Below are 12933 nucleotides of genomic sequence, written 5' to 3' on the forward strand. Positions count from 1 at the left end.
GGCTGCAGAAGAAGTGACAACAAGCAGCAAGAGTGAGCAGCGATCGTTTATTTTTTCCTCTCGCTTGCACTTTTAACGGAGTTTCTTGTTGAAAACGTCACGGAATGATGACGCGTGCGTGTGACGTCTCGGTTTGTAGCGGACGTATTAGCCCAGCACCACACACGGCTAAAAGTCGTCTCTTTTCATCGCATAATTACACAGTAATTTGGACATCTGTGTTGCTGAATCTTTTGCAATTTGTTCAATTAATAATGGAGACATCAAAGAAGAATGCTGTTGTTGGAAAGCGGTGGATTGCAGCTGCCTTTAGCAACCAAAACACAGCCGGTGATTCTTTTTTTGTGTGAAACTTTAACACAGAGCGGTCAAGCGAACATGTTTCTCTACGTTAGGGGTCGGGAACCTTTTTGGCTGAGAGAGCCAAGAATCCAAATATTTTAAAATGTATTTCCGTAAGAGCCATATAATATTGTTTTCAACACTGAACAACTAAATTTGTGCATTTTTAAATAAGACCAACATTTCTAGAGTATAATAGGTCTCTTATTCTTTGTAATAATATTGTTATTCTGAAGCTAACTGTGGAAGGGGCGTGGCCTGCGTGCCTGCAGCGAAGCGGGGTGTTGCCAGGATCGGCCTCGAAGTCAGCGACAGGTGCGTAAATGGCCCACCTTTGCCTTGTTATCTAATCACCTGTCGCTCTGTTATAAGCAGCAGCCAGGCGGAGAGACGGGGTTTGGGTTGGGGCTGGAGCCAGAGCGCGAGTGAGAACGAAAGAGGAAAAGACAATTGCTAGGAAGCAACTGACAGACTTATTGAAAAATAAAACAATATTGTAACCCTGAAACAGGCTCTCGTGTCGGTGCTTGGTGCATAACTTCTTACCATTAACCCAACTTCTTGAACAGGTGCGGTAGAAAACGGATGGATAGATTCAAAATGCATGAGAATTTTCTATATTTTGAGCGTTATTTTTAACACGGTGACTACAAGTGGAATTATTCATTACTTATCGTGTTAAGCAATGTCAGCTAAGATTTATCCGAGAGCCAGATGCAGTCATCAAAAGAGCCACATCTGGCTCTAGAGCCATAGGTTCCCTACCCCTGCTCTACGTCAACCAGCATGTTTTGGGATGGGAAAATTGTGATATTAAGTCGGCTCTTACCGGAGACTTCAGTGGATTATAGGACCTCCTCCTGTAGCTTTGATCTTGGCTCTTCAACTTCTCTCAGAGACACTGGCGTTCCCCGCAGCCATCCGACTTTCAGGTATGACAGTATAATCTCACTAAAATACTATTAACACAATAAGCAGATAAGGGATTTTCCAGAATTATCCTAGTAAATGTGTCTAATGTGGACGGCGTGGCGCAGTGGGGAGAGTGGCCGTGCGCAACCCGAGCGTCCCTGGTTCAATTCCCACCTAGTACCAACCTCGTCACGTCCGTTGTGTCCTGAGCAAGACACATCACCCTTGCTCCTGATGGGTGCTGGTTGGCGCCCTACATGGCAGCTCCCTCCGTCAGTGTGTGAATGTGTGTGTGAATGGGTAAATGTGGAAGTAGTGTCAAAGCGCTTTGAGTACCTTGAAGGTAGAAAAGCGCTATACAAGTACAACCCATTTATCATTTATTTATCTAATTACATCTGAAACGCACCCACTGCCGCCGCCCGGAGCTGTCGCTTTTTCTTTTTTTTTCGTGCCTCACTCTAACTTTCCTCATCCACGAATCTTTCATCCTCGCTTAAAATAATGGGAAAATCGTCGCTTTCTCGGTCCGAATAGCTCTTGCTGCAGGAGGCTACGATTGTAAACAATGTGAGGATGTGAGGAGCCCTACAACCCGTGACGTCACGCGCACATCAAGGCTTTTTTATAATCCTTTCAGCAAAAATATGGCAAGTATGACACATAGAATGGACCCGCTGTCCCCGTTTGAATAAGAAAATCTAATTTAATGCATGCATTGATGTACAGTAACAACAAGTAACCTGTCAGCGTTTCTGTACTATTTCAAGCCCAACCATCTGTGACCTCTCGCTACACCTATCAATCACTTCCACCATTTGACACTTCGACTCGTCCCAGGCAGTGAAGCGGCACCTCATGCGCGCGATATGACCGACGCCCAAAATGCACACGCACACACGCTCTAACATTAAGCACCGCCTGTGAAAATGGCCGCAAGCTGTTGTTTACGTTCGCCTCAAAAGGCGGCTTTCGCATGAAAGATTAATCCGCGCTCGGTGGCCCCGCCGGGTGCCCGGTAACTCACTGATAAATACAGCTGAAACGGATCAATACCGGAGTTGTGAGACTTTTAAGGTCGGGGTGTGGAAGCTCGAGGAAGGGTTGGCTTTTAATCGAAGCCTCGCTAAAAGTCGTCTTGAAGAAATGCGTCCGGCGCAGTGGAATATCGTAACATATGTTGATTACGTCCAATTAAATGTGTGCCGTGACACACGTTCTGCTGCAGGAAGTAGACACGTTCGTTTACCTCTTGTCGACCATTATTTAGCCTCATCCAAGCAAGAACACTATTGATTTTGAACGGTATTTAACACAAGGTAGCCAACAGACGACCATCAATCAATCAATCAATGTTTACTTATATAGCCCTAAATCACTAGTGTCTCAAAGGGCTGCACAAACCACTACGACATCCTCGGTAGGCCCACATAAGGGCAAGGAAAAACTCACACCCAGTGGGACGTCGGTGACAATGATGACTATGAGAACCTTGGAGAGGAGGAAAGCAATGGATGTCGAGCGGGTCTAACATGATACTGTGAAAGTTCAATCCATAATGGATCCAACACGGTCGCGAGAGTCCTGTCCAAAGCGGATCCAACATAGCAGCGAGAGTCCCGTTCACAGCGGAGCCAGCAGGAAACCATCCCAAGCGGAGGCGGATCAGCAGCGCAGAGATGTCCCCAGCCGATACACAGGCGAGCAGTACATGGCCACCGGATCGGACCGGACTCCCTCCACAAAGGAGAGTGGGACATAGAAGAAAAAGAAAAGAAACGGCAGATCAACTGGTCTAAAAAGGGAGTCTATTTGAAGGCTAGAGTATACAAATGAGTTTTAAGGTGAGACTTAAATGCTTCTACTGAGGTGGCATCTCGAACTGTTACCGGGAGGGCATTCCAGAGTACTGGAGCCTGAAATGAAAAAGCTCTACAGCCCGCAGACTTTTTTTGGGCTTTGGGAATCACTAATAAGCCGGAGTCCTTTGAACGCAGATTTCTTGCTTTAAAGGGGAACATTAACACCAAACCTATGCAAGCGTCAATATATACCTTGATGTTGCAGAAAAAAAGACCATGTATTGTTTTAACCGATTTCCGGACTCTAAATGGGTGAATTTTGGCGAATTAAACGCCTCTCTGTTTATCGATCTTTTAGCGATGACGTCAGAACGTGACGTCACCGAGGTAACACACCCGCCATTTTCATTTTCACATTACAAACACCAGGTCTCAGCTCTGTTATTTTCCGTTTTTTCGACTATTTTTTGGAACTTTGGAGACATCATGCCTCGTTGGTGTGTTGTCGGAGGGTGTAACAACACTAACAGGGAGGGATTCAAGTTGCACCACTGGCAAGAAATCTGCCGCCAGACCCCCATTGAATGTGCCAGAGTGTCTCCACATTTGACTGGCGATGCTAAGACAGACATGGCACAGAGATGTATAGATAACCTGCAGATGCATTTGCAACGATTAAGTCAACGAAATCACAAAGGTGAGTTTTGTTGATGTTGTTGACTTATGTGCTAATCAGACATATTTGGTAACGGCATGACTGCCAGGTAATCGATGCTAACATGCTAAGCTAATCGATGCTAACATGCTATTTACGCCAGCTGTTTGCACATTTGAAACTCGATACCCACATTTAATGCGAAACAAACACTTACCAATCGACAGATTTAAGTTGCTCCAGTGTCACAAGATGCGAAAGTCCTGATCGTTTGGTCCGCACATTTTACCGGCGATGCTAATAAGGCAGCCATGCTATGGGCCACTTCATTAGCTACACCCACGCTGTGGCCGAATAGCGTCAATAACTATTCGCTCAATAACTTTAATTTCTTCTTCAATTTCGTTTTCGCTCTCTGCCTCCATACTCCGACCATCTGTTTCAATACATGCGTAATCTGTTGAATCGCTTAAGCCGCTGAAATCCGAGTCTGAATCCGAGCTAATGTCGCTATATCTTGCTGTGCTAACCGCCATGTTGTTCGTATTGGCAGCCCTGTATGACGTCACAGTGGTTTCGAAGACAGCGAAAATAAGGCACTTTAAAGCTTTATTTAGGGATATTCCGGGACCGGTAAAATTTTGAATAAAACTTCAAAAAATACAACAAGCCACTGGGAACTGATTTTTATTGTTTTAAAACCCTTTTGAAATTGTGATAATGTTCCCCTTTAATTACAGTCAAGACAGCTACAAAACCCAAAAGCAGTGAAGTTTGCTCGTTCAATCAATCAATCAATCAATCAATCAATGTTTACTTTCAGCAGGGGTCACCAACCTTTTTGAAAGCAAGAGCTACTTCTTGGGTACTGATTAATGCGAAGGGCTACCAGTTTGATACACACTTAAATAAATTGCCAGAAATAGCCAATTTGCTCAATTTACCTTTAATAAATCAATCTATATGTATAAAAAGAATTGGTATTTCTGTCTGTCATTCTTTCGTACATTTTTTTTCCTTTTACGGAAGGTTTTTTGTAGAGAATAAATGATGAAAAAAACACTTAATTGAACGGTTTAAAAGAGGAGAAAACACACAATAAAAGAAAATTAAATTTTGAAACCGTTAATCTTCAATTTCGATTCTTTAAAATTCAAATATGATTAAAATTGTTTTTAATCATATTTGTTTTTATATTGTTTTTTATACTGGTTTCTATTTATTTATTTTTTGTTTTTATTCAGTCATTGGTGGAGCATAATATTGTTTTTTAATATTGTTTTTAACATGTCTGTGCAGCACTTTGGAAACGTTATTGTTGTTTAAATGTGCTCTATAAATAAAGTGGATTGGATTGGATTGAAAAAAAGAAGAGGAAAAAGTAGATAATTTGAATCTTTTTGAAAAAATTTAAAAAATAATTTATGGAACATCATTAGTAATTTTTCCTGATTAAGATTAATTTTTGACTTTTGATGACATGTTTTAAATAGGTTAAAATCCAATCTGCACTTTGTTAGAATATATAACAAATTATAACAAAGCTATATTTCTAACAAAGACAAATCATTAGTTCTTCTAGATTTTCCAGAACAAAAATTTTAAAACAAATTCAAAAGACTTTGAAAAAAGCTTTACATTTGATTCTACAGATTTTCTAGATTTGCCAGAATATTTTTTTTTAATTTTAATCATAATAAGTTTGAAAAAATATTTCACAAATATTCTTCGTCAAAAAAACAGAAGCTAAAATGAAGAATTAAATTAAAATGTATTTATTATTCTTTACAATAAAAAAAAAAATTACTTGAACATTGATTTAAATTGTCAGGAAAAAAGAGGAAGGAATTTAAAAGCTATATGTGTTTAAAAATCCTAAAATCATTTTAAGGTTGTATTTTTTCTCTAAAATTGTCTTTCTGAAAGTTATAAGAAGCAAAGTAAAAAAATAAATGAAATTATTTAAACAAGTGAATACCAAGTCTTTAAAATATTTTCTTGGATTTTCAAATTCTATTTGAGTTTTGTCTCTCTTAGAATTAAAAAATGTCAAGCAAAGCGAGACCAGCTTGCTAGTAAATAAATACAATTTAAAAAAATAGAGACAGCTCACTGGTAAGTGCTGCTATTTGAGCTATTTTTAGAACAGGCCAGCGGGCGACTCATCTGGTCCTTGGTGACCGCGTTAGTGACCCCTGACTTACAGTATACAGCCCTAAATCACAATTGTCTCAAAGGGCTGCACAAGCCACAACGACATCCACGGCTGTCCTCGTTGTGTAAATGATAAAAAAAAAACGAATACAATGATTTGCAAATCCTTTTCAACTTATATTTAATTAAATAGACTGTAAAGACAAGATATTTAACGTTCAAACTGGAAAACTTAATTTTTTTGCAAATATTAGCTCATTTGGAATTGGATGCCTGCAACATGTTTCAAAAAAAGCTGGCACAAGTGGCAAAAAAGACTGAGAAAGTTGAGGAATGCTCATCGAACACTTATTTCGAACATCCCTACAGGTGAGCAGGCTAATTGGGAACAGGTGGGTGCCATGAATTGATTAACGTGGACCCCGACTTAAACAAGTTAAAAAACTTATTAAAGTGTTACTATTTATTGGTCAATTGTACGGAATATGTACTGTATTGTGCAATCTACTAATAAAATTTTCAATCAATCAAAACCATGATTGGGTGTAAAAGCAACTTCCGTGAAATGTTCAGTCATTCACTAACAAGGACGGGGCGAGGGTCACCACTTTGTGAACAAATGCGTGAGCAAATTGTCGAACAGTTTTAAGAACAACGCTTCTCAACGAACTATTGCAAGGAATTTAGGGATTTCACCATCTCCGATATCGTCAAAAGGTTCAGAGAATCTGGAGAAATCACAGCAAGGCCGAAAACCAACTTTAAATGCCCGTGACCTGCGATCCCTCGGGCGGTACTGCACCAAAAAGTGTGTGAATTGTGAATTATATTTATATAGCGCTTTTCTCTAGTGACTCAAAGCGCTTTACGTAGTGAAACCCAATATCTGAGTTACATTTAAACCAGTGTGGGTGGCACTGGGAGCAGGTGGGTAAAGTGTCTTGCCCAAGGACACAACGGCAGTGACTAGGGTGGCGGAAGCGGGGATCGAACCTGCAACCCTCAAGTTGCCGACACGGCCGCTCTACCAACCGAGCTATACCACCCCAAAGTGACAGCAGTGTGTAAAGGATATCACCACATGGGCTCAGGAACACTTCAGAAGACCACTGTCAGTATTTACAGTTGGTCGCTACATCTGTAAGGGCAAGTTAAAACTATATGCAAAGCGAAAGCCACTTATCAACAACACCCAGAAACGCCACCGGCTTCGCTGGGACCTAACTAGGTATTTTTAATATCGTGTTACTTTATGTTATATCTACACTTCTCTTCAAATGTAATAAGCACTTATTCATCTGCTGTTTGGATACTTTAAGTTAGCTACAAACTACAAATGTGGGTACTGCGCCAATACCATGTAGTCAGTATTGGCCATACCAATATCGATCAAATTCACCAGTAAATAAAAGACTCTGCAAAGACCAGAATTTCCCTTATTTTCCCAAATTTTCTTGAAAATGTTCCCACATTTTCAGAGTTTATCCTTTTGAAACACGCTCTGGCTGACTCACTCATCTTTGGTTTCTTCTCCCCAAGGAGCCTCATGCCAAGAACTTTGGATAGCCAAATCACTCTGGAGAAGACCCCAAGCTACTTCGTCACCAGAGAAGCCCCTCGACGTATCTCCAGCATGTCCCACCAGACCAAGCTGATCGTGGTGGTCCGCAACCCGGTCACCAGAGCCATATCGGACTACACGCAGACTCTGTCCAAGAAACCCGACCTCCCCACCTTTGAGGAGCTGGCCTTCAAGAACAGGAGCCAAGGTTTGGTGGACACTTCCTGGAATGCTATCCGGATCGGAATGTACATCCTTCACCTGGAGAACTGGCTGCGCTACTTCCGCCTCTCCCAGATGCACTTTGTGAGCGGCGAGCGGCTCATCACCGACCCGGCCGGCGAAATGGGCCGCGTCCAAGACTTTTTGGGGCTGAAGAGGATCATCTCGGACAAGCACTTCTACTTTAACCGGACCAAAGGCTTCCCGTGCCTGAAGAAGCCGGAGAGCAGCGGCCAGCCTCGTTGCCTGGGGAAGTCCAAGGGCAGGACTCACGTCCAGATAGACCGGGACGTCATCGAGCAGCTGCAGGAGTTTTATAGACCCTTCAATGTCAAGTTCTTTGAAACTGTCGGACAAGACTTCAAATGGGAATAAACGGGACGAGAAATCGGACTTGGTCTAACGGGGACGCTTCAACTTGAGACAACTGAAAACTTTTTGGTGTTTCCAGGAACTAAAACCAATCAAGCTTTGGAGAACTCAGCCTATCCACGACCGAGTTTTGGTTCAGTTCGGCGCGGTAAGCATTGAGGAATGGTGAGATCACTGCAGTGGTTGGGACACACCGCAGTCCACGGATTAGCGGATCTTTGACGTCTTTTGGCGCCTCTTACACCTGAAAACTTTTTGGTATTTCCGGGAACTAAAACCAATCAAGCTTTGGAGAACTCAGCCTATCCACGACCGAGTTTTGGTTCAGTTCGGTGCGGTAAGCATTGAGAAAGGGTTACCGCACCGAACTGAACCAAAACTCGGTCGTGGATAGGCTGAGTTCTCCAAAGCTTGATTGGTTTTAGTTCCAATCAAGAACCAAAACTCGGTCGTGGATAGGCTGAGTTCTCCAAAGCTTGATTGGTTTTAGTTCCTGGAAATACCAAAAAGTTTTCAGGTGTAAGAGGCGCCAAATACGTCAAAGACGTTTGATCACTGCAGTGGTTGGGACACACCGCAGTCCACGGATTGGCGGATCTTTGACGTCTTTTGGCACCTCTTACACCTGAAAACTTTTTGGTATTTCCGGGAACTAAAACCAATCAAGCTTTGGAGAACTCAGCCTATCCACGACCGAGTTTTGGTTCAGTTCGGTGCGGTAAGCATTGAGAAATGGTGAGATCACTGCAGTGGTTGGGACACACCGCAGTCCACGGATTAGCGGTTCTTTGACGTCTTTTGGCGCCTCTTACACCTGAAAACTTTTTGGTATTTCCAGGAACTAAAACCAATCAAGCTTTGGGGAACTCAGCCTATCCACGACCGAGTTTTGGTTCAGTTCGGTGCGGTAAGCATTGAGAAATACAATTTGGATTGGCGGATCTTTGACGTCTTTTGACGCCTCTTACACCTGAAAACTTTTTGGTATTTCCAGGAACTAAAACCAATCAAGCTTTGGAGAACTCAGCCTATCCACGACTGAGTTTTGGTTCAGTTCGGTGCGGTAAGCATTGAGAAATGGTTACCGCAGCAAACTGAACCAAAACTCGGTCGTGGATAGGCTGAGTTCTCCAAAGCTTGATTGGTTTTAGTTCCAATCAAGAACCAAAACTCGGTCGTGGATAGGCTGAGTTCTCCAAAGCTTGATTGGTTTTAGTTCCTGGAAATACCAAAAAGTTTTCAGGTGGAAGAGGCGCCTAAAGACGTCAAAGACGTCTGATCACTGCAGTGGTTGGGACACACCGCAGTCCACGGATTAGCGGTTCTTTGACGTCTATTGGCGCCTCTTACACCTGAAAACTTTTTGGTATTTCCAGGAACTAAAACCAATCAAGCTTTGGAGAACTCAGCCTATCCACGACCGAGTTTTGGTTCAGTTCGGTGCGGTAAGCATTGAGTAATGGTGAGATCCCTGCAGTGGTTGGGACACACCGCAGTCCACGGTGTGGCGGTTCTTTGACGTCTTTTGGCGCCTCTTACACCTGAAAACTTTTTGGTATTTCCAGGAACTAAAACCAATCAAGCTTTGGAGAACTCAGCCTATCCACGACCGAGTTTTGGTTCAGTTCGGTGCGGTAAGCATTGAGAAACGGTGAGATCACTGCACTGGTTGGGACACACCGCAGTCCACAGATTGGCGGTTCTTTGATGTCTTTTGGCGCCTCTTGACCAGGGATGCATAAAAACCGCATAATTGGAGCCGGAACAGGACGGGAAATTCCAAATTTAGGTGCCTGTGCCTTTTGACAGGACGGAATAAGTGTGTTCGCTTTTCAGAATGACCTAACACGCAGGGAATACTACCTATAGAGGTCGATTATTGCCAGGTGAACTATGTCGGGTTAGGGTTAGAATTAGGGGTTAGTGTTAAGGGTTAGGTTTGAATTTGAGCTAGTAATATGAGTTGGGGTCAGAGTGAACACTAAGGTTAAGCGTTAGCACAAAGCTTATGTTTAGGGTTGAGGTTAGCGTTAAAATAAAGGTTAGGGTTAGTGCTAGAATCAAGGTTACGGTTAGAGTTCCAGTGGGTATGGAAGGTTTTTTTTTTAGACCCTTTTACCTTTTTAACTCTGTTTCATTACAGCCAGTTTTCAATTTCTCATTATGTACATTCAGCACCCCATCTTGACAGAAAAAAAAGATAAAAATGACATTCAAAGCCTTTGCTCAGTACTTTGTTGATGCACCTTTGGCAGCCTCAATTTTTTTTTTAATAAGATCCCACAAGCTTTGCACACCTATCTTTGGGCAGTTTCGCCCGTTCCTTTTTGCAAGACATCTCAAGCTCCATCAGGTTGGATGGGAAGCGTTGGTTTTCATCAAGGATGTTTCTGTACGTTGCTGCATTCATCTTTCCCTCTATGCTGACTCGCTTCCCAGTTCTTGATGCTTAAAAAAAATCCCCAAAGCATGATGCTGCCACCACCATGCTTCACTGTAGGCATGGTATTGGCCTGGCAAACATGATGCCTGGCATTCACGCCAAAGAGTTCAAATTTTGTCTCATCAGACCGGAGAATTTTGTTTCTCAAGGTCTGAAAGTATTTCAGGTGCATTTCGGCAAACTGTTTTACTAAGAAATGGCTTCCGTCCGGTCACTCCACCATCCATCCATCCATCCATCCATTTCTAACGCTTGTCCCTTTTGGGGTGGCGGGGGTCGCTGGAGCCTATCTCAGCTGCATTCGGGCAAAGGCAGAGTACACCCTGGACAAGTCGCCACCCCCATACAAGCTTAAATTGGTGGATTGCTGCAGAGATGGTCGTCCTTTCCTCCACAGAGGAATGCTGGAGCTCTGACAGAGTGACCATTGGGTTCTTGGTCACCTGATTAGACTACTGCAAGATGAATGCAGCAATGTACAGAAACATCCTGGATGACAACCTATGCTTCCCATTGGAGATGCGCGGTTTGCGGTCTCATCCGCGGTGTCGGGCGGGTGACATGACGAAAAAATAGATTTCAAGCCTGTCTTGCCGATTGTATTGTACCATATGTCCCGGCAAGAAATCTGCGTTCAAAAGACTCCGGCTTATTAGTGATTCCTAGAGCCCAAAAAATGTCTGCGGGCTATAGAGCGTTTTCCGTTCGGGCTCCAGTACTCTGGAATGCCCTCCCGGTAACAGTTTGAGATGCTACCTCAGTAGAAGCATTTAAGTCTCACCTTAAAACTCATCTGTATACTCTAGCCTTTAAATAGACCTCCTTTTTAGACCAGTTGATCTGCCGCTTCTTTTCTTTCTCCTATGTCCCCCCCTCCCTTGTGGAGGGGGTCCGGTCCGATGACCATGGATGAAGTACTGGCTGTCCAGAGTCGAGACCCAGGATGGACCGCTCGTCGGGACCCAGGATGGACCGCTCGCCTGTATCGGTTGGGGACATCTCTACGCTGCTGATCCGCCTCCGCTTGAGATGGTTTCCTGTGGACGGGACTCTCGCTGCTGTCTTGGATCCGCTTGAACTGAACTCTCGCGGCTGTGTTGGAGCCACTATGGATTGAACTTTCACAGTATCATGTTAGACCCGCTCGACATCCATTGCTTTCGGTCCCCTAGAGGGGGGGGGTTGCCCACATCTGAGGTCCTCTCCAAGGTTTCTCATAGTCAGCATTGTCACTGGCGTCCCACTGGATGTGAATTCTCCCTGCCCACTGGGTGTGAGTTTTCCTTGCCCTTTTGTGGGTTCTTCCGAGGATGTTGTAGTCGTAATGATTTGTGCAGTCCTTTGAGACATTTGTGATTTGGGGCTATATAAATAAACATTGATTGATTGATTGAAATAGATCCGGGCGGGTGGCGGTTGAACCATTCGGAAATATTTGATATACATGGTTAAGGGATCGGTAGCTTTCACCAGTCAAAGAGCCATTTTGGGCTCGTGTCACAAAGCGAAGAAGACAATAGGAGACGCAAACATCCTCAAGAATGTCTGCCGGCAGTCACCCAGTTAATAAATATTAGGGCGTGCTATGAAGCCTTTGGCTTTGTCGCCTTCTACAACATGTACAATAAACTTCCCAGTCCAGCAATATGTTGTGTGTGGCTTCCACAGACACACGCACACACACGACTGCAAAGCATACTGGGTGATACAGAGTACACTAATGGTTGTGATATAAACAATTTTAACACTCTTAGCAATATGCGCCACGCTGTGAAGCCACACCAAACAAGAATGACAAACACTTTTCGGGAGAACATGCTCACAGTAACACAACATAAACGCAACACAACACATACCCAGAATCCTTTGCATCCATGACTCTTCCTGACTATATTATACACCCCACTAGGGTTGTGTCATGGATGCAAAGGATTGTGGGTATTTGTTGTGTTGCATTTGTGTTGTGTTACTGTCAAGTTATCTTTGTTTGTTTGATTGTGTTCTCCCCCAACTTGAAAAGGGTTTTGATATCTTGACCAGGGGTTTCACTGGGACTTCACTCCTTGTTTCAATCCAACGATGAGACAAATCTTTGTTTCTCCTTTTATTTTGGACTTGATGGTCTCTTTTTTTTTTTCATTGAATAACTGTAAGGTGAAAACCCTTTGAAAAAGGTGGACGAATGCAAAAGCAATTAGGGACAAATATAAACAAATTACAATAAACCATTTTTAAAGTAAACGTGTTTCCAAAAGTACATCTAGTGACCCTTAACAGTTTGGATTTGACATTTAAACATTTAACAACCAACCGCTTGGCAATTAAAATGAATCCAACGTATCAAATCCGAACATCAAAATAATATAAAGTCATCTCACCGTCAGCCCCCCTGGTCTCTGTAAACACTTGTCACTTCTGTATTTGGTCAATTCTCCTGGAACAGTGTTTGTTGGCCTGAAGTTTGAGCTGG

At 43.2% G+C, this 12933-nt stretch overlaps 1 protein-coding gene across 1 annotated transcript in view; it reads left to right on the forward strand.

Annotated features, from left to right (window-relative positions):
• The window catches only part of hs3st2 (heparan sulfate (glucosamine) 3-O-sulfotransferase 2), a 46485-nt gene extending 38220 nt beyond the window's left edge, over positions 1 to 8265 (forward strand). The window contains exon 2 of the mRNA XM_061905314.1: positions 7405 to 8265. Coding sequence (XP_061761298.1) covers positions 7405 to 8023 — 619 coding nt within the window. The 3' untranslated portion in view covers positions 8024 to 8265. The remainder of the gene's footprint in view (positions 1 to 7404) is intronic.
• The last annotated feature ends 4668 nt before the right edge of the window (positions 8266 to 12933 follow it).

Source organism: Nerophis ophidion, linkage group LG07 (assembly GCF_033978795.1).
Source record: "Nerophis ophidion isolate RoL-2023_Sa linkage group LG07, RoL_Noph_v1.0, whole genome shotgun sequence".
Taxonomy (NCBI): Eukaryota; Metazoa; Chordata; class Actinopteri; order Syngnathiformes; family Syngnathidae; genus Nerophis; species Nerophis ophidion.